The sequence below is a fragment of the Camellia sinensis genome, chromosome 8 (assembly GCF_055761805.1).
Source record: "Camellia sinensis isolate YWXY chromosome 8, ASM5576180v1, whole genome shotgun sequence".
NCBI lineage: Eukaryota > Viridiplantae > Streptophyta > Magnoliopsida > Ericales > Theaceae > Camellia > Camellia sinensis.
In genome coordinates this window covers 59,611,826-59,634,978 of record NC_138968.1, presented here as the reverse complement: position 1 = coordinate 59,634,978, position 23,153 = coordinate 59,611,826, and the positions used below count along the sequence as shown (strand labels likewise).

At 39.2% G+C, this 23,153-nt stretch overlaps 1 protein-coding gene across 6 annotated transcripts in view; it reads right to left on the bottom strand.

Moving 5' to 3' along the window:
* LOC114282730 (uncharacterized) overlaps nucleotides 1–23,153 on the bottom strand; it is an 86,448-nt gene that overhangs the window by 31,693 nt on the left and 31,602 nt on the right. For all 6 annotated transcript variants that reach the window (XM_082882740.1, XM_082882737.1, XM_082882738.1 and 3 more), the window contains 3 exons: nucleotides 5,567–5,684; nucleotides 5,257–5,338; nucleotides 3,020–3,081 (listed from right to left, as the gene is read on the bottom strand). In XM_082882740.1, coding sequence (XP_082738866.1) covers nucleotides 3,020–3,081; nucleotides 5,257–5,338; nucleotides 5,567–5,684 — 262 coding nt within the window. The remainder of the gene's footprint in view (nucleotides 1–3,019; nucleotides 3,082–5,256; nucleotides 5,339–5,566; nucleotides 5,685–23,153) is intronic.

Genomic DNA, 23,153 nt, shown 5'->3' with positions numbered 1-23,153 from the left:
AATACACTTGGAGGCAGTTATGAGGATTCTGAGATACGTAAAATCTTCTCCTGGAAAGGGCCTTTATTTTTCCAAACACGATCATCTTAGTGTGGAAGCCTATACGGATGCAGATTGGGCATGATCAGTAACTGATAGGAGGTCCACTTCGGGGTATTGTACCTTTGTTGGAGGGAATCTAGTTACTTGAAGAAGTAAGAAACAGAATGTGGTTGCCCGGTCTAGTGCGGAGGCAGAGTTTAGAGCCATGGCACAAGGTGTGTGTGAGCTCTTGTGGATCAAGTTGTTGTTGAGTGATCTGGGGATAGATCAAACGGATTCCATGCGACTATATTGTGATAATAAAGCTGCCATCAATATAACTCACAATCCAGTTCAACATGACAGGACAAAGCATGTTGAGATTAATCGTCACTTCATTAAGGAGAAACTCACTAGCGGCACAATATGTACTCCATTTGTGAAGTTTGGTGAACAACTTGCTGATATCCTTACAAAGGGGGTTGGGAATATCCCGTTTCATGATATTCTTCGCAAGCTGGGGATGAGAGATATCTTCGCACCAGCTTGAGGGGGAGTATTAGAATATTCATTTATATATTTGTAATTATTTGTTTCTTGATTTCATGCCTTAGGGCTCTCCTTGTAAGTTATGTTAATTAATATAAAAGGGAATGTATTGATATTCATTCACCAAGGTTTGATTTTACCTAAACAAACAGATGAAACCCTTGGAATATATCCTAGTTAATGGGGGGCTCATGCCAATAACTCCTTGCTATGTCTTAGTCATTAGGGGACTCATGCCGATGACACCTTAATACTCAAGAATCCTTGGAATGTTCATCGCTATGTAAATGCTTGCAAGTTAAGCTTGTTATTATCATGATCAAAGTATGCTATGTTCAAGCTATGATTTATGCTTTGTTTTATAAAAGCTCATCAATGTTAATACATTTACTACTTCACTATATTACTATTCATTAGGCAATGGCTCACCCCTCTCTCATATATATATATATATATATGTAGGTGATGAAAAGCTTAATTACGAAGAGAAGTTTAATTAGAAACCGGTCTTGTATGCTTGTACTGGTTTTGTAAAGTTTTGTCATAAGTGTTGTACTTTACTTTGTTTTTAGATCATGTAATAATATATGATAACAATCCAAGAGGAATGTATCCTTTCATTTGATTTAATTATGCACTACTCTGAATAAATGTTTCAAATGGATTCAACATAAGCAAATAATGGCTTCCACATTCAAAAATGGAAAGTTTGCCCCAATTATCCTAAGAGTCCAACTTGTTTTGAAAGTTAGGCCTTAGGTAGTCTGTGAGTACTGGCCAACCACTGCGCTGTCCTCTGGGGTCGTGACATCGACCCAGCTGGTATTTGATTTGTTTGGTTGTTGGGCTTAGTTTGGTTCTTGGATTGTGACTTCGGAGTTTGGCTCTTGGGTTGTTTGGTGCTGGTTTGACCGGACTTTGACGACTCCCTCTCATCTATGTTTGAGCAGTTTTCATCATTCATGGTTGCCCATCAGGACATTTCTTCTTAGGCTTCGACTATGACCACCATTTCATTAGTTTTGTATAGTTCTTTTACCTCAGGTATTCTCTCTACTACCACATGGGTTTTTTACTCTACTTGTTCTCATCATATGACCCCTGTTTTTGTCTCTTTTCAGCAATTGTGTCTCTCCCTCTTCCCCTATTACTACTACTGCTAATGGATCCCTTATGTCTATTCTATCTCCTCTTCTCTTCGTCCGTTCCTCATGTCTTTTATGTTCCTCAATTGTTTCTAAGTCTCCTATCTATTAGTCAATTATGTGATTCGGATTTTGATGTTGTTTACTCTTCTTCTGATTGTGTCGTGCAGGATTAGGTGTTCAACAGGCAAATTGGGTTTGGGTATAGAGTTGGTGAACTTTATGTCTTGGAGCACTTGCATCTCCTTCTGATATCTCCTTCCACTGGTATGTCCTCTTTTTGTTTAAATGACTAGTCCTCTCATTTTTAGCTTTGGCATTCTCAACTAGGACATTTATCTAGTAAAACCTGGCCATTTAGGTATTGTCTCTGTTAGGGACATTTCTGAGTGCAGTGGGTGTAAGTTTGCAAAGATGTTTGCTCTTCCTTTTACTGTTAGTATTCTATTTCTTCAGCCCCTTTCAACTGGTACATAGTGGGGACCTTCCCCAATTGCTACAAAGGATGTAACTACATAAATGACATTAGACATCAGTTGTCAAATAACATCTAGATTCAGCAATTAAATTAGATAGCATCGTTCTGATCCTAGCCTACGCTTGGTGTGCAGTTAAAACTCAAATAGACCAAGTTAAACAACAATTTTAAGTGAAATCAGTGGACATAGAAAGGATACTATCAAATAGGCCTGCAAACAAGTCGGATTTGGATTGGATTTGACGTAATCTGATCCGATCTGATTAATCATTAATCCAAATTCACAAAATCTGACAATGAACAATCCCATCCGAATCTGCTTTATATGGATATCAGATCCGTAAATCCGATCTGTTTATTTTAAGTCAGTTTGTCATTTTGAGTCAGTTCGCTTACTTCGAGTCTGCTCCCTGCAATGGTAAAATGACTCTCCTTGATCCCTCTCATGGCTTGCTTTGTCTGTGCTTTGCTTACAAACACTTTAGGACTGAGTTCATGGTAGTTTCTACTGATTCCCAATAGCTTTACCATCATTATAAATTTATGAATATATAAGCATGATTGTGATAGGGAGAGCTACAAAATTGAAATGGGTTTCACTGTTTCCTTCTGGGTGTGTATATAAATATATGAATCTATAAGCATGTAGAAGAGTGTGATAGAATATTATAATCAGATCGGATTGGATTTATCTGGATCTGTGTTTCGTTTGAAATCAAATTAGACGGATTAATCAGATTGGATTTCAACTAAACCGATCGGATATTTCAGATCAGATTCAGGTGAAACCCAATCCGCTGTTAACAGGCCTGCACATTGTGCGTACTTGTTGTATGCTGCACGTCCAACCATAACACCATGAGCTCCTTCCATTCGGGCCGCATTCACCTATTAGTTAAAATGTCACCAAAAAATAGGTTAAAAGTGAAAATGCAACAAACTCTTTTATGCATCATGAAGTATATTTAATATCAGCATAATGCAAAATATGAAACTCACTCAGCCCAGGAGGGTAGTCCAAATCATGTCCAAAGTTGGAAGAAGGCATAAATGACTACTCAACATATACAACAGCATAGAATAAAAGACCTAATCTAGATTCAAACGAAAAAATGAAGAGAATTTTAATCATGTAATCCAACATTTGTACATACAAAATAATAGAATTAATGACATGCAATAGCCAGTATCTTTGAGGGTAAATCTAGAGCTGTAAACATCTCTGATGGCTATAAATATGATTGCAGATCTTAGAACCCTAGTATTGTAACTAGTTTGAATAAGATCTTCACTAGAGTGCTCTCCAGCAGTTGCATCTTTTGTCAAGTGAAAACATGTCCCGATTTTTGTTTAACCTAGAAAGACCATTGCTTTTTTTTGTAGATAAATCAGGAGTTCAGGAATCTGATTGTGAGGAATGAATGATAGGGAAAGGCATTAGTTATACAAAGAGAAATTGATAAATGGCTGACTTCTTCAGTGAAAAATGAGGATGAGACTAAAGGTTGAAGTCCCAAGGAAATTGGTGAAAAGTGATCCATCTCTCTCCATTTCTATTCACTTTGGATTTGGATGTACTGACTAATAACTCAATTTTCATGTATAGAAACTTTATGGATTAAAGGTAGAGCAGAAAGAGGATGAGGTCGACTGTCACTAGTATACATTTGCATGTATGCTGTGGCATTTCCTTGTGTGACAAAAACAGGGTTTGCAATCTCTGAGTTATTTTTAGGCTGTCTGGTCAAGTTTTTCTACTTAATATTGACAACGACACAAAGAGTGGTTCCTTTGTCAGGCGCTAATAACACCACAAGATGGTGTGTTACCTTGAACGACATTAATGTAACAAGAGTTAGTGGTTGTTTTGTTTAGGTGGCCTGCCACGTGCTATAACTATATTATTATCTATCTTTGAATACCCTAAGCCTTGTGTTATGTTATATGCCAGTTTAAATTAGGACTTGCTAAGAATTAGAAATGAGAAACATGTCTTGATAAAACAAACCTAAGAATAAAATTACTTGAAGATGAGTTTGGAAGTATATGTTAATATAGAGCTTTGAACATGAAAACCCTTATGTCTTGAATTAAGAGTTAGGGAATGACTTTTGGGCTAAATTTAGTAACTTTTGAGTTGTCCTATTTACTAATCAAGGAGCTTAAAGATTTTAAACTAATGTGCTTATCATTTTAATACTATGTGATATTTTGCAAATCAAGATTAGCACTAATTAAGTAAGATTAGTGAGATTTAATCATGATTAATTAAGCTAAGCAAGATTAAACTTAACCTTGATTGATTGATTAACTAAACTAATGATGGAGATTAAGGAATTGATGAAGCAAGCAAGTAGGTGAAGCAAGCATGCACCTTACCTTTTGGCCTATTCACCCTTTTGTCTTACCTTGTCAAATTAAATGAAAAACAAGAAGAAAATTTGTAGAACCTAGAATATAGGAGAAGGTTAGAGAGAATTTGTGTTCTAACCAACCTTTTGTCTTGCCCAGCTAGATAAATCAAATTAAGAAGATAAAAATCTACTAGAGAAAGAAAGACAAGAAAGGAGAAGAACGGAGAAGGAAGGAGAGAAGACAGAAAGGAAGAATAAAAGCAGAGTCAAAGAAATCCAAACCTTAAACCTAGGAATTGACAGAAATTCACTTAAGGGTAAGAAATCCAACTCTGTACCTTATGTTGTTGTTGTAATCTAGCAAGAAAATCATCTAGACTAAGATTTAGAGAGATTGAAATGAAAGAAATAGAAGAGAACTTGAAAAAGAAAAGGGGTTTGAAGAATTGGTTAGAAAAAGCTAAGTTTTGATTTTTTTTAAAGGTTAGGTGCACTATACCAAAGGTTAGGTGTGTACCCAATCTTTCCCCTCCCAAACACACATTAATATGCGCTAATTGGGCGTTATTTTTTTTTATTATTATATATAATACCATATACACATAAAACCTAATATTCTCACACTATATGCATGCAATTTCACCTTATAAGGCTTAGCCACAACACACTGAGTTATATTTCAAGTTTGCCAGACCAAAATAGCAGTCACCTCATCAACACCATTTATGCCTCCATTAATTGTAAGCCTCAAGTCTGGAAAGTCACGCAAGAGGGCGTAGTAGTATTCATATCTGCATAGATGAAATTATCAATTGCACTACAAAAAATAGAAGCAGATCTTTCATGATCTAAAAAGTTTATCCTTCATTAATTTGAACATTTTTCCCCTTTTTCTTTTATTTATTTATTTTTACTAGGTAGCATTGAACTGATAACAATAAAGCCAATTATATGACTACATAATGTATATAATTGGTAGCATGCTTAATAAACAATTAATGTTCCAAGTAACTACATACTTCAAGGGAGGGATTTTTCGATTATCGGCTGGGCTAATGCCATTGAGCAATGCCTTTCGCGAATGTATAATAAAATGCCTAGTTGGTGATCGAGAAGAAACCTTATAAATAAATTCACCTGCAAAAAGACAAGAAAAATGCCATAAAATTCAGATATGTATATATATTGCATATAAAAACAAAGGAGATTTTGAAAATTGGAATCATAGAAACATACGATGTAAAAAGGTGCGTATCGTAACACAAGTTGCTATTTTTGTGGTATAAGTCATGACTTCTTGTAGTGGAAGTCAAATTTTTTTTGGTGAAAGTTATGAATGGTGAAGTTATAGTGTGCAACCCTTAAGTTATGAATGGAAAAGTCATGCTTTTGTTGGTAAAAGTTATACTTTTTGTTGATGAGCAAAAAGTTATATTTTTGTGGTAAAAGTTATACTTTTTGTATAAAGTGCATACCAGATGTACCATTTTTTGGGGTGCACATGGTAGCCTTCCCCTAACGTGATAAGTTATACAATGAAATTATAGAACAGAGTGCTTGAGCATTGTTTAAGAGTTACAACAATAGTGTCAGAGAATCTGTTTGGATTTATACCAGGTAAATTAACTACGAAAGAGATTAGGGGAGGGAAAAAAACCCAGTCACACCAAATGGACTGGACCGAAACTGACCAAACTGACCGAACTGAGTGAATTTGGCCAGCTTTTTCATTACCTTTGGTCTGCTCGGTTTTTTACTCTATAAAAATTCAGTTTTTGGTTTTGTCCTGGTTTTCACAATTAAAAACCGAAATGCACCAAACCAACGTTCGTCCCTATATGTATATATATATATCTATTGTATCCAAGGTTGTGAAAAGCGGTTGCGGTCGCTGTAACAGTTGCAGTGACGCGGTAGTGGTTAAGGTTGCGAGGTATAAAGGCCATAGCGTAATGGTTGCAGTAACCGGAACTGTGATTTTTTTATTTTATTTTTTGCAAAATTTGAAAAAAACTTACCGAAACACATATTTTTTTTTTTTCTCTTTAGAATCACATTTATTGGAGTTTAAAATAAATTGTGATAAATTTTTGTTAATTTTTAAGTATGATCCAATATATTTCATATTTTCAAATCACTATAAAAGGAGCTTTTTACATTTTATTTCAATAGTAAATGATTTTAAGACTAACTAATTTTAAATGTCTACAAATTATGTTTTACCAACACTTGAACCAACTAAATAAAGAATATTCACAATTATTAAATGAAAGGATTATAAAATAAAAATTGTGCCGTAAATTTTATAAAAAAAATATATATATAAAGAAAAACAAATTTACATAAGATTTTTTCTTTGGGTTTGGATCACTTGAGTATTTGTTCTTTTTTGTAAGCTTCTGTTTTTTTCTTGGGAAAAGGAAGCTATTCAAAATATTGTAAAAGGAGTCTAACGGACCGTTACGACTGCTACGGCTGTTATGTAACACCGAAACGGCCTTTATACATGTGAATTTCCATCATACCGTTATAGCGGCCGTAACGGGTGGCAATAACTTACATAACGGTTGCGGCCGCTTTTTAAAACCTTGATTGTATCTGATCTAGGCATTTCCCAATAAAAATACACTTCCCAAAACAATTAAGTAAACCAAACAACTCTCCTCACTCCATAGGTCTATTCATTTTATTTTCTTCAATAACCAAGAAACATATTCTCTCTACATCAATTCATCTTACTATCTCCAATAAAACAACTCATACGCCTCTCTTCTCTCTATCTCTTCTATTCAAGTTTATTTCCTTCAATTTCCCAGAACCAAAAGATAACAAAACCTCTCTTTTCCTTCTTTTCTTCTTGCTAGTTCTTATTTTTTTCCCTCTTCTTTCTTTCAATCAGTGTTTGATTTGGCAGGTTTGATGGCAAAGTTGTTGATGAAGCGTCTTTACATCAAAAGGAATGTAGGGATTTTTTGACTTTTGGTAATGCGAAGCATGAAGGAATGAGTATATGATTAGAGATTTCTCATTTTCATCTGGTTTATTTTTTTTCCAAATTACATATACAAATACATGTGTATTGTGTATCTAAGTGTTGTGTTGTATCTAAGTGTTGTATTAGTTATCCTTTTTTATTCTTCAATTTCCAAATCAATGAAACCAAACAAGCCGAACTCCCCGAATATACACCAGTTCGGCTTGGTGGTTAACTTGGTACAGTCGGCTTCAATGCTCATTTTCAAGAAACCAATCTGTACAGTTCAGTACAAATTATGCCTTATACATTAACCAAACTAGACTGATTTCAGCCCTAGAAGACATAAATTTACTACGAAGATTAATAGTAAAGTAAAGAGAAAAGATGAGGGATCTTCACATGGGTTTTATAGATTTAGAAAAAGGCTACGATAGGGTGCTTAGAGATATAATATGGTGAGTGTTAGAGAAAAAGGATGTGACCAAAGAGGATATTGATGCGATAAAAGACATATGGGTTGTGATAACAATTAGACCACCTACAAAAAAAGTGAATGGATTTTCAATTGTTGTAGAATTGCATTTAGGATCAGAATTGTAAGGTCCGCATGTTTGGTGTCAACTGCACCACATTAAAGGCCAGACCAGCACATTGCATATGTTTAAGTCCCAAGTCCTCATTTAATACTAACATCTCACTACTGCGGAAGACAGTACAACAACGCCCATACCAGAGGTCATTACTGTGATAATTACACATGCATCATCATCAATGATGTTCCACTGTGTCACTTAGAGGTGCCTAGGTGTCACACGGGCAAAACGGAAGCCTTGCCAAAGGTTGCAAACGAGTGTGGTGCTAGTTTACTCTCCCAACTAGCCCGCCAAGGATGTTTGCAAAGGCAAGCAAACACAAGAAGTTAGTAGGTGAGCCACAAGGTTGGAGATGTGCCACAATATAGCAAGCAAATAGCTAAATAAAATAAGCAACAAGAAGCCACAACAATGCACAATCTCGTATCAAAATGAGAGTTTTTATTTAAGCAAAAGATCGGATTACATATGTTGAACAATGCTCAAAAGTGGTACAAGAGATGCCTTACCACTACTCTAGCTTAAGGTACTTCAAAGGCATAAGTGGTATCGTTCAACACTTGAGATACCCCCACTTTAATGTAGCATTTTAAGCCATTTCCAAGTTGGTAGGAGGAAAAATCCTTAGTGTTTGAGGAGTCATAATGAATTTCAAAAAATTCTACAAAATGAGAAAAATCACAAGACTTGGTCCCAAACATCTTTCGTACTAAGGCACTTGCATAAAAATTTACAAGGCAAAAAAATCCATTTGGTCCCTCAAATATTGGCCAAAAGCTGCTGCTGCACAGGTGCTGCTGGTGGCATGGGCACTGGCTGCTGTGGGCATGGGCATGCGCAGGCGCGAGGGCTAGCAGACATGGGTGCATGCGCGCAGGCGTGGCCGCGTGCCAGTGCGTGCACGCTGGCTGCTGGGCAGCAGTCCATGAGCACTTCTTGGCTGATGTTTTGGCCCTTTGCATGCGCTTGCACAAACAACTAGGGCATACTTTGGACTCCCTGGAAGGCATAAATGTACGTGGCATCAAGATATTGACCCTTGGAGCGGCACATGCCCAAGCTCATGGGCAAGATTGGGAAAATGTTCTAACTGAACTCAGGCTTGAGATAGAAGATCTTAGCGTCCAGGTTGGTATTCTTACTCGTGCCTTTTGCAATGCACCTGTTGGTCGCTTGGAGTTCACTATGGTGCGTGCGCCTGAGCCCCATGCCTACTGTGGCGCACGAGAATGCCAAGGAGTTAAGACAACTTCCTCTTTGAAATGGAGCAATGTTTCAAAGCCGTTAAAACCGAATCAAAGGAGACTAAAATTTCTATGGCCACAATGTATTTGTCTAATGATGCCAACCTATGGTGGTAGACTAAACATGATGAGATGCAATGAGGCCTATGCACAATTGAGACATGGGAGCAACTCAAGCATGAACTTAAGCTCTAATTCTTCCCTAAAAATATTGAGTACATTGCTCAGCATGCCTTACGAGATTTCAAGCACACCGGCACCATTAGAGACTATGTGAAGTAGTTCTCTAGGCTTATGTTTGACATTAGAGACATGTTAGAGAAAGACAAGCTCTTCTTTTTTCTTGAGGGATTAAAGCCATGGGCAAGAGTTGAACTTCAAAGGCAACAAGTACAAGATTTAGCCCATGTGCAATCAGCTGCGGGGTGCCTTACTGACTATGCAGAACCGAAGCAACGGTACAATGGTTCTCCACGCAAGAGTAAGGGAGGTGGAAAGCCCCAAGACCATGACAAACCCAAGAGTGGGGGAGCCAACACTTCTACATCCAAAACCCATTCAGATGGAGGACAATGGCAACAGAGAGCTATGGTGACAAAGCAAAAGCCCCTCAACAGTCCACAAGCAAAAGGCGAGGCCCTATTTCATGCTTCTTATGCAACGGGCCACATAAGTTGTCTGAATGCCAACAAAAGTGTGCCTTGAATGCATTAGCCATTGTCTAACCACGCCTCTCAATCAAGCGACAACGACTACGACGAAGAGGACATGTTGTCTAAGCAAAGTGGAAAGGGTTCCAAGGGAAGTGGCTCACTAGTGGGAGCCTTCCACATGATGAACGCCATGGAGACGAGGGCTTCTACAACAAGGCCTAAAAAGAATGTCAAGAGTGGAAAAGTTGGCAAGCTTTCAGATCCCAAGCAACTCGTTGAGCCCAAGGATGAGGGCAAGGAAAAGAAGTCTACATGGACCGGTGAATCATTTGACAAGTTGAACAAGGGCAAGACCTCCACCATATGCTTGATGTTTGTGAATGTAAAGCTTAATGGGAAGCCCATCCATGCCTTGATTGACACGGGAGCCACGCACAACTTTGTTGCTGACACTAAAATAGAGAAACTTGGGCTATCTCTTGAGAACGATTCTAGCCGCATCTAGGAGGTTAACTTGGCAGCACAACCCATCTATGGGATTGCAAGGTCTATGCACTTGAGGTTAGTTCTTAGGAAGGGAGAGCCAACTTCACTGCAGTGCCCATGGATGACTTCCAAGACAACGTTGGTTTGAATTTCTTCAGGAGCGCGAAGACGACAATCATGCCTTATTTCAACATATGTGTGATAGGGGATAAGCCATGTCTTATTCCTATTATGGCAATCAACAATAGCGATCGATTTGTCTCAGCAATGCAACTCAAGAAGGGTGTCAAGCATAGTGAGCAAACTTTGGTTGCCACATTGAAGTTGAATGAAACTCTTGAGTCTACTCCCGTTCCTCTAGTAGTAAAAAAGGTGCTAAGGCAATTTACAAAAATTATGCCCAAGGAGTTGCCTCCACGTCGAGGCGTGGATCATGCTATTGAGTTGGTGCTAGCAGTGAAGCCACCAGCTTGTGCACCATATCAAATGGCTATTCCTGAGTTGAATGAGTTAAGAAGGCAGCTTATAGAGCTATTGGATGCAGGCTTCATTAGGCCATCCAAGGCCCCATTTGGTGCACCTATCTTATTCCAAAGCAAGCATAATGATGGTTTTCGTCTATGCATCAATTATCGGGCACTCGGCAAACTGATCATCAAGAATAAACATCCCATCCCCTTGAATACAGATTCAATTGACCAGCTAAGCAAGGCGAGATACTTCACCAAGCTAGATCTACGGTCAAGGTCTAAGAAGCACGGACATGGATACAGATGCGGACACAGACACAAATGCGGACACGAAACACGACGATTTCAAAAAAATGAGGACACGGACATGGTGAGGACACAGTAATAAAATATGTTTTCATATATTTTTACTTAATCAACTAGTGCAGGGGTGGAATTAAATGTGAAGGTAACTTTTCCAAGAAAATGAAATGTCGACACGTAGAGCTTCTTAGTTAAAGAATCATAAAAACAATAACACTTCTGATGAATGTCATATCCCAAGAAAACACACAAGACACAACGAGAACTAAGTTTGGAGCAGTCTCATTTGGGAAGAAGGACAAAGCAAGCAGAACCAAAGACACAAAGGAGAGAATAGTTAGGAATCTCACAAAATAGGCACTTATAAGGAGAAGTACCAGAGAGGAGCAGTGGGTATGTGATTGAGAAGACAAACAACTATAAGCATGGCTTCATCCCAAAACACAAAAGGAACATAAGAGGAAAGGAGTGACCAAGCGATGTCAAGGAGATGACGATGTTTTCTTTCAGCCCAACCATTCTATGCAAGAGTATTAGAACAAGATGATTGATAAATTGTGCCATGAGTAGCTAAAAACTCAATAAACTCAGAAAGAAAGTACTCCCCCTAAGTAAGAATTGAGAATTTTAATGGTAGTAAAAAATTGATTGTGAATCATGGAGTGAAAAGTACAATATATTTTATAAAAATCAGATTTATGATTCATTAAATACACCACCCATGTAAACCAACTATAATCATCAACAAAGGAAACATAAAACTAGGAACCACCCTTTGTGACAAATTGGGGAAGGCCCCGTACATCAGCATAAACTAATTGAAAAGGGACAAAAGATACAAAAGTGCTTTTATTGAAAGGAAAAGCAAACAACTTTGCAAACTCACAACAATTGCATTCGGAAATTCCACAACTTGAAATATTACCCTAAATAACCAGATTGTACTTAAAGTTTCAAACGATCACTAGACAAATGTCTTAATTTAGAATGCCAAAGATAAAAAGGAGAAGAATTATTGTTTAAACAAAAAGAAGACATGGCAGTGGAAGTAAATTCCACAGGAATATCCTAGCTCTCCAAAACATGAAGTTTATCTACTCTACGCCTGATCCTAATCTACTTCTGGGGCACTTGATCCTGCAAAATACATTCAGAAGAAGAAAAGATAACATCAAATCCTAAATGTGACAAATGGCTAATAGAAATAAGACTTAGAGATAATTAAAGAACATAAATGGCATTACAAAGGCCTAAGAAAGGGAAGGAGATAGAACCAATAGAACTAATAGACATGGAGATCCATTAGTAGTAGTAATACAAAAAGGGGAAGATGAAGAAACGCAATTACTAACGATAGACAAAGCATGAGTCATATGATGAGAGCTAGGAAGAACGGATACAGATACGGGATATGGGTAGCGACACGGCAAAATTTTAAAGACTAGGATACGGGTACAGCAGGGATACGTTTGTAAAAAATATTATTTTTATAATTTTTAGTAATGTAGTATGTAAAAATAAAACCCATAACAACCATAATGCATCACCCATAACAACCATAATGCAATTCAAATTAAGGGGGGAAAGAATTTACCCTTTCAACGATAAAAAAAAATAAAAATAAAAAAAAAATTCAAAGGGGTTAGTACAGTGAGAGGGACAGAGATTGAGCGAGAGGGAGAGAGAGAGAGCGAGTGAGATTGAGCGAGAGGGACAGAGAGATCGAGGGAGAGGGAGAGGGGGAGAGAGAGAGAGAATGAGATCGAGAGAGAGAGAGGGTGTGAGAGAGCGAGAGAGGGACTCAGATCGAGTGACAGATAAGTGAGAGAGAGAGCGAGCGAGCGAGCAAGAGTGAGAGTGAGCGAGCGAGCAAGAGAGAGAGAGAATGAAAGTGAGAGCGAGACAGGACAAACCTTGATCGACTCCTCCTCTACGCTGCTGTTCGCGAATTGCGATAGAGACGATAGAGACTCCTCCTCCTCTTCCTTGCTGCTGTTCGAATTGTTGCTCCGTCGAGGTTGAGAGTGAGCTAGGGTTTGTTTTATTTTTTTGTTTTATTTTAGATTGCTCTTGTTATTTTACACTTTGACCCCATTATAAGTTTTTAAAATTATTTTTTCGCCCCGTTGTATCCCGAAAATATCTCGAGTGTATCCCTGAAGTATCCTCACGTATCCCAAACGTATCTGAAATTCAAAAAATTAAAAAAAAAAAAAAAAAAAAACTGGGATACTTCTTTGCCATATCTGATACGTATCCTGCCGTATCGGACGTGTATCTGTATCCGATACGTATCCGACACGCGCACGAGGGCCATTTCGGAGTATCCGTGCTTTATAGGATGAGAGCAACCAGAATAAAAACTCCATGTGTGAGGTAGAATACCGAAGGGAAAGAAACCAAGCATACCTAAGTAAGTGATGGTCAAAATTGAGGCTTGAGGAGAAATATCCTAAGCGGCTACAATGAAGACTTAAACTGCTTGAATATAGACTGCATGGAGAGAGATGGAGCAGTACTAGAAACTGAATTGGCAAGAGTAGCAGAGGGACGAGGTGGTTGCAGTGATGATCAAGAGAATGATGGAGGTTGCAAGAGCTTAGGGCATGCATGTTTCCAATGGCCCTTTTGGTAACAAAAATTGCACTCATGCATAGCGACACGGGCTGTGGCTTGCCAATAACTTGAACCAAATGAGAAGTAGGAGTAGGCAGAGGAGGTGGAGCAACAAAAACAGACTAAGGATAGGCACCATGAGCAACTTTGAATTGAGTTTCCTCAACAATAAGCTCTTAAACAACACCATCGACAGATAGTAAGGAAGATTGATGTAAGATGGCTTCGTGAAGTGGCTCAAATTGAACATGGAGAGCCATCATAAATTGAACAAGACATTGTTTTTCCAAATACTTCATGTAAGTTCCAGGAATTGCAGTTCAGAGTGATCCATAAGTGCCAGTTGATCCCAGTAAGTAGCCATTTCATTGTAAAAATCCTTAATAGACTTATGTTTTTGTGTGGAGTTGCATATAAACATCTCAAGTTAGCAAATTTGGATTTAAGGTACACATCAGCTTTAGAGTATTTGAAGAAAATCATCCCATTACTTGGTTGTACAGAGTTATGGAACCAAATAAGAATCCGAGCATTTTCTTTATCCCATTTCGCAACATCAAATTCAGTTTCTTTGGATTCAATAGCGCAAACAATCAAACCAACAACATATCCCCACATACCCTTGCCTACTAAGAAATCCTTCATAACGCTAGACCAATATGAGTAGTTGGTCCCTTCAATCGAATACTATAGCATGTAGCTTGTCATCAATCATTTTGCAAAATATCCACTAATAGTAATGCAAAAAATCAATACTATGTAAGCAATGAAAACCAATGATGCAGTCCATTCAGAAAGAACGGACTAGAGATCAGCGAAAGAGAAGCAGCTAAACTAGAGAGAAATTGAGCCAAAGAGCTAAGTATCTGACGAAACAATCAGAGATATCGACCAAAAAAGTCAAGCCACTTAGGGAAGTCACCAACAAGAACAAATGAGATTAGGAGTCACCAATTAGGACAAAACGAGAATAGAGAGGTCACAGACAAGACCAATGGTTGCAACGACAAAAACAAGAACGAAGAAGTTGTTTGCGATATGTGACGAGGACAAAGAAGTCGACGATGGTTGTCGACCCAACCAAAGGTGTTGCCAAGGAATCTAGGTGTGCGACTAGAGAGAGAAATCGCGACTGATTGATGTACTTCCAATCTGATATGGATTATCAATGACGGAACCACTAGCGGCTAGGGTTGCCGCTAACCTACTTTGATACCATGAAACAAGTAACCAAAGATATTGTATTTTATTATCACTTAATTAGCAAAAGAGATTACAAGTTAAATAGGCAAACTATGATAACCTTAAAAACCTTATTACATGTACTAAGACTTAAGTGTTGGCATATTATAATCACCGAAAGTCACTTAGCATATTATATTAGCCGAAAGAGTCTGTAATCATTTTTTTATGCACTCAGGGATTGTAATTGTCTACCTTGTAAACCCTAATCTTTATTTATAAATAAGGGATGATATCTCATCATACCCTAAGCTGGTTACTCAAGCTTCATGGTATCAGAGCCGAACCTATAGGGTTTCGGTTCACCCTCGTTGGTAGACCTTCTTCACCAACAACACTCTAGGGTTCGAAGCTTACCTGGGTGGATCGTCTTCCTCAGCCGTCTTCCTCAATCAGTCGATCGTCACTCAGCCGTCATCTTCCTCAGTCGATCTCCGCAACTCGGTCGATCTCCTCAGCCGTCTTCCTCAGTCGACCTCCTCGCCTTCCTCTGTCGATCATCACTCAGCCGTCATCTCCTCCAGCCATCTCGGCAATCTCCTCCAGCCATTTCGTCCCTCGTCTTCTTCGTCACTCGTCTTCCTCAGACTCTGATCTCACTGTGGTATATATAAATATATATATATATACATATATATATATCCTAATATTTATATAAATATAGCCTGATATAGAGATATTTATATATATAAAGACATGTATCCATAAATAACTCAATTTAAAAAAAAAAAAAAAATTAATTAATTAATTAATTAATTAATTAATTCAAAAAAAAAAAAAACAAAATTAAATGGTTTCGTAATTTTGTTATGTCTTTATAGTGGTCATTGTACCTGATATCTCACTTCCACCTTCTGGGTTTGTGATTTCCACTAGTTTGTTGCGGGTTTGGTAGTATTGTATCCATGACAGATTCCACTAGTGTGTCCTCTTCGTCTCAAACACCAAAAAGTGAGAGTCTCATTCTACCTACTACCATGACTGAGAACTCCAATCCTAGTCTGAAAATCACCACCTCTCTATTTAATGGTCAGAACTACCTAGCATGGTCTCAAAGTTTGACTTTATTTTTGAAAAGCAGAGGGAAGATGGGGTATGTTGATGGCAGGATACAGGCACCTAGTACCACTGACTCAAGTTAGGACCAATGGGAGATTACTAACTCTTTGATTATGAGTTGGCTTATCCATTCGATGGTTCCAGAACTTGGTGAGGGCTACTTGTCTATGGAGACTGCCCAGGACATTTGGGAGGCTGTGGCTGTTACCTATTCCTGCAAAGGAAATTTTTCACAGGCATTTGAGTTGCGTCGCTCTATTGAGAGCACACTTCAGGGGGAGCAGACTGTTCTTCAGTACTTCACTTTCCTCACCAACGGCTGGAAACGCCTTGACCACCTGGAAGACTATAAGCCCGTTTGCCCTACTGATTCTGTCGGGTACAAGAAGTTCATCGCACGGGAACGGGTCTTTAAATTTTTGGCCGGCCTAAATATGGAGTATGATCCAGTTAGGGGTCGAGTTCTGAGTATGGACACTCTTCCTTCACTACAGGAGGCATTTGCCTATGTACAAAATGAGGAGAGTCGTCGGTCTGCTATGATGTCCCCTGTCTCTACTGACCGTTCCGCATTACTGTCTACTCCTCGAGATGGCCTCAGCCTGCCTCCTCTATCTGCTGCTAAGGAGTCTGTATTCTGTGATTATTGCAAGAAGCCGCGGCATACTCGTGAGACATGTTGGAAGCTTCATGGGACTCCATCTGGGAGTCGAGGTGATCGGTCTGGTTCGCGAGGAGGTCGGTCAGGCCACTCTCGAGGACGTGGTTCCTATTCCCGGGCTCATCAGTCTAGTGCCGTTGATACCCTTGATTCTAATTCCACTTCTGTTACCCAGGCTTCTGATACTGAGCTGGAGGATGCTTTGCGCCAATTGTTGGACCGCCGATCTTCTACTACTCTCAGTACCGCTTCCTCGTCCTTTGCCCGCTCAGGTAACTTAGCATCTTCTCCTTGTACTTTCCTGTGTCATACATCTTTGCCTTGGATTATTGATTCTGGTGCCTCAGATCATATGTCTGGCTCCTCTGATCTTTTCTCTGCCTATAAGCCCTCTTCAGGTCAGGACAAAGTTAGGATTGCCGATGGAACTGTTTCTTCCATTTCTGGAAAAGGTTTAGTCCAAGTCACTCCTACCATGCATCTATCTTCTGTTCTCCATGTTCCCAAGTTTTCTGTTAATCTGTTATCCTTAAGTCGTCTTACCCAGGATTTGAATTGTTGTGTGACGTTTTTTCCTGATCATTGTCTTTTTCAGGACCTTGTCACGGGGAGGACGATTGGCAGTGGTAGTGCAGAAAATGGTCTCTACTTCCTAGATCAACCGGACAAACTTGCTTATTCTTCCACCACGTCTTCTACTACCCCCGCTGATGTATGGCTGTGGCATCGGCGTCTTGGGCATCCCTCATTTCATTTACTTAAGCATTTATTTCCTTCTAGTTTCGCAAATCATCATGTGTCTGACTTTCTTTGTGAGTCTTGTCAACTTGGAAAACAACATAGAGCTTCTTTTGCTCCCAGTTTGAATAAAAGCTTAGTTCCTTTTTCATTAATACATTCTGATGTTTGGGGTCCCTCTCGTGTTCTGTCTGTGAAAGGTCATCGCTGGTTTGTTACATTTATTGATGATTTTTCTCGTGCTACTTGGGTGTATCTCATGAAAGATAAGAGTGAAGTTTTCTCTGTGTTTCGCACTTTTCATAAGATGATTTGTACTCAGTTTGGGGCCACTATCAAAATATTTCGTTCTGATAATGGCGGGGAATACATAGATTCTGGGTTAGGGCAATATTTCTCTACTCATGGCATTATCCATCAGACCTCTTGTACCAATACCCCTCAACAAAATGGGGTGGCTGAACGCAAGAATCGGCATCTTCTTGACATAGCTCGGTGCATGTGTTTTTTTATGAACGTGCCTCGACCCTATTGGGGCGATGCCGTTCTCACCGCTGCCTATCTTATTAATCGTCTCCCTACCCAGGTCTTGGACAAACAGGCTCCCCTTCACGTCCTCCTCGGTTCTCAGTCCTTGTTTTCTATTCCTCCCAAAATATTTGGTTGTGTCTGTTTTGTCCATAATCACTCTCCCTCTCGTGGTAAGTTGGACCCTCGCTCCCTCAAGTGTGTTTTCCTTGGTTATTCTCCTACTCAAAAGGGGTATAAATGTTACCACCCTCCTTCTCGTAAGTGGTTTGTGTCCATGGATGTCTCTTTCTTTGAGTCCCAGTCCTATTTCTTGTCTTCTCCGGTGTCACCGTCCTCCTTTCCGGGGGAGCCTTGGTGTGAAGTGAGTCCTGTGCCTCCTATGGTAGAAGTGAGTCCTGTGCCTCCTATGATAGAACCAGTTGTTCTTGCACCCCCCTCTTCTACTGGAACTATAGAACCCACTGTCACCAAGAATAAGGATGGCCATGTTTATGTCCGGGACATCGACAGAAAACAAGTTAACTGGATACACGGGACCATTTCTGCTACTCCACTGCCATCTCCTGCTTCTGATGAGAGTCTAGGTAACTTTGAATCTCGTGAGTCCATTGACCTTGATGTTCCTATTGCCAAAAGGAAGGGTGTGAGATCTTGTACTCAACATCCTATCTCCCAGTTTGTATCATACTCTCATTTGTCATCCTCATATAGAGCATTTGTGTCCAATATTTCCTCTGTTAGCATTCCTAACCATTTTCAGGATGCTCTTGCTATCTCTGAGTGGAAGCTAGCCATGATTGAGGAAATGAAAGCACTTAGGAAGAATGGCACTTGGGAATTGACTGAGTTACCTACGGGCAAACGACCTGTGGGCTGTAAATGGGTATATACTGTGAAACACAAAGCAGATGGGTCTATTGAGCGATACAAGGCAAGACTTGTGGCAAAAGGGTTTACTCAGACATATGGCATTGATTATCAGGAGACCTTCGCACCCGTGGCTAAAATGAATTCAGTCAGAGTACTTCTCTCTCTAGCAGCTAATCTAGATTGGCCGCTTTATCAGTTTGATGTCAAGAATGCTTTTCTCCATGGTGACCTCGAAGAAGAAGTATATATGGACATTCCTCCGGGTTTTGAGGATCATCAAACAGAAGGGAAAGTATGCAAACTTCGGAAGTCATTATATGGTCTCAAACAGTCTCCAAGGGCTTGGTTCGAGAGATTCACTCAGGCTATGTTTAAATATGGATTCAAACAAAGTCAGGCAGATCACACATTATTTGTGAAACATTCCTCATGCGGTAAGACTACAGCACTTATTGTTTATGTAGATGACATAGTTCTTACAGGCAATGATAGTGGGGAAATACCTCTGTTGAAGAAATATTTAGCCAAAGAATTTGAAATCAAAGACTTGGGAAGCTTGAAGTATTTTCTGGGAATTGAAGTTGCTCGCTCTAAGGATGGGATATTTATCTCACAGAGAAAATATGTGCTTGACCTGTTGAAGGAAACTGGGATGCTTGGCTGCAAGGCATGTGCCACCCCACTGGAACCTAATCAGAAATTGGGGGATGATGAAGGAGGAGAAGTTGTGGATAGGGGGAGTTATCAACGTTTAGTGGGTAAGCTCATTTACCTATCTCACTCCCGTCCTGATATTGCTGTTGCTGTCAGTGTAGTTAGTCAGTTTATGCATGCTCCTCATCAGATTCACCTTGAGGCTGTCATGAGAATCTTGAGGTATTTGAAGTCTGCTCCTGGTAAGGGTCTGTATTTTTCAAAGTATGATCATCTTCGTGTAGAAGCCTATACAGATGCTGACTGGGCTGGGTCAGTAACTGATAGGAGATCAACTTCAGGGTATTGTACATTTGTCGGCGGCAACCTAGTTACTTGGAGGAGTAAGAAACAGAATGTGGTTGCCAGGTCAAGTGCAGAAGCTGAGTTTAGAGCTATGGCACAAGGTGTGTGTGAACTTTTATGGATCAAATTATTGTTGAATGATCTAGGTATTGCTCAGACGGACTCCATGCGGTTATACTGTGATAATAAGGCCGCCATCAACATTGCTCACAATCCAGTTCAACATGACAGGACAAAATATGTTGAGATTGATCGCCACTTCATTAAGGAGAAACTCACTAGTGGTACCATTTGTACTCCTTTTGTTCAGTCTGGTGACCAACTTGCTGACATTCTCACCAAGGGAGTTGGGAATAAACCGTTTCACGACATATTAGGCAAGCTGGGCATGAGAGATATCTTCGCACCAGCTTGAGGGGGAGTGTTGGCATATTATAATCACCGAAAGTCACTTAGCATATTATATTAGCCGAAAGAGTCTGTAATCATTTTTTTATGCACTCAGGGATTGTAATTGTCTACCTTGTAAACCCTAATCTTTATTTATAAATAAGGGATGATATCTCATCATACCCTAAGCTGGTTACTCAAGCTTCATTAAGTTATCCTCATATACTAAATAATATAAGATATCTTAAATCTCACAGAATTACCTTATGAAAAGAAACAAGTTGGATGTAAGTGGGTGGTCATTGTGAAACATAAAGAAGATGGCTCAGTTGAGAGATATAAAATTAGGCTAGTGGAATTGATTATCAAGAGACCTTTTCTCCATTAGCAAAGGTGAATTCCATTAGAGTCATTCTTTCATTGGCAGCTAACTAGGTTGACCTCAGCAGCTTAACGTAAAAAATGCCTTTTAAAAATGCCTTTCTTCATGGTAACTTGAAAGACGAAGTGTACATGGACATCCCTCCTCGATTCCCACTTCCCAATAATAGTGGAAAGGTTTGCAAGCTAAAGAAGTCATTGTATGGTTTGAAACAATCACCAAGAGCCTAGTTTAAGAGATTTACCAAAGCCATACTCAAAGTTGGACATCGTCAATGTCAAGCTGACCATACCTTGTTTGTAATACATTCATCACATGAGAAGATAACTGCACTAGTAGTGTATATCAGTGATATTGGATTGGTTGTGGATGATATAGCTGAGATGTAGAAATTAAAGAATTCCTTAGCCAAAGAATTTGAAATAAAGAAGGACGTTTGGTACGATGGAATGGGCTAGAATGAAATGCCTATTCTAACTTTGTATTCCCTTTCCCTTGTTTGCTACGCCTTATCTAAGTGGGCTATTCCAACAAAATGTGGGAATGCCTATTCCTTCCTTCAATCTAACGAATGGCCATTTCATTTCATCACACCATAAAATTTTATTATTATTATTACTATTATTATTATTATTATTTTGTAGGGACTTAAAAAAATATTATCATTTAGCTGCCACCACTATATCCTTCTCCTACCACCCACTCCACCACCCTACCACCACCGCTGCCACCACACCCCATTGTAACCACAACCACTACTACCACCACAAGGGTCGCTGCCTCAACCACCACCACACCACAATACTACCACCACCGTACTACTGATGTCACCACTACTACCACCAGCACTGCCGTCACAACCACTACCACGACATCCACAATCATAAAACCATCACTATTACCATCAGCAAAACCACTACCGTAAAACCACCACTACCTCTGCCACTAACCACTGCCTTACCACCATTACTACAACCTTCATAAACATCACACTACCGTTGGCCGCCGCCACTGCCACTATTGTCGCCACCACAACCACTACCATCGCAACCACAACACCACCTTACCACCACCACTAACACCACAACAACCTACCACCATCCTACTATCATTGCTATCACCACCACCAATGCCACCTAACGCCACAACAACCTACCACCATCTTACTATCATTGTTATCACCACCACCGATGCTACCACCGCCACTTCCACCATCCTACTATCGTTGCTATCACCACCACCGATGCCGCCACCACCACCGCCACTATCACAACTCACACCACCACTTCCACAACTATTAACATTATCATAATCTACATAAATTTTTAATTTATTTGTTACTAGTTTGTTAAAAAAATAAATAAATAATAAAAATTTATTTCATTCCATGAGTTTAATAGGTATAACCAAACATGAGAATGAGAATTATCATCTTATTCCAATGTCATTCCATGTAGGCAACGAAACAATGGAATGGGGATGTAAAGCTTTGAACACTCCTATTGAACAGAATCATAGACGAGGGGATAGTGAAAGGGAAACTTTTGTTGATAGGGGTCATTATCAAAGACTTGGTAGATTTATTTATCTTTCACTCACTCAGCCTAACTTAGCACATCCAATTACTGTGGTTAGTCACTTTATGCATTCAACTCGTGAGATTCATATGAAGGTTGTGTATAGGATTTTGAGGTACTTGAACTCAGCACTTGGTAGGGGTATGTTGTTTTAGAAAAATGATGATTTGCAGATAGAAGCCTATACTGATGCAAATTGGGTAGGATGCATCACCAGCATGAGATCCACTTTAGGGTACCTACACCTTCGTAACATGGTGTAGCAAGAAGCAATCTGTGGTTGCCAAGTCAAGTGCAAAAGCATAATTTAGATCAATAACTCATGGAATATGTGAATTGTCGTGGCTGAAGTTGCTTTAGAAGGAGTTCGGTTTTGATTAGAAAAGTTCCACAAAATTGTATTGTGACAATAAAGTGCTATTAACATTGCACACAATCTAGTTCAACATGATAGAACAAAACATGCGGAGGTTGATAGATATTTCATCAAAGAGAAGTTGAATGAGGATTTGCACCGTGTTTGTCAACATGGGAGATCAACTTGCAAATATTTTGACTAAAAGAGTGTTTAGTATGCTATTTTACTCTTTCCTTGACAAGTTGGGCATTCACAATATTTTTGCCCTAGCTTCATTCTTTTTAGTAAGCGAGCTTACGAACCAGAATTAATTTAATATTTCAGCAAAGAGTGTGAATTATAACACGATTAAAAAGACTTTTTAAGTTGTCAAAGGAGCAGTTAAGCTTTTGAAGATTTTAAAACTACTCAATTAAACCCAAGTTTGGCCAATTTGGAAGCAATAACGTTCCCAAGC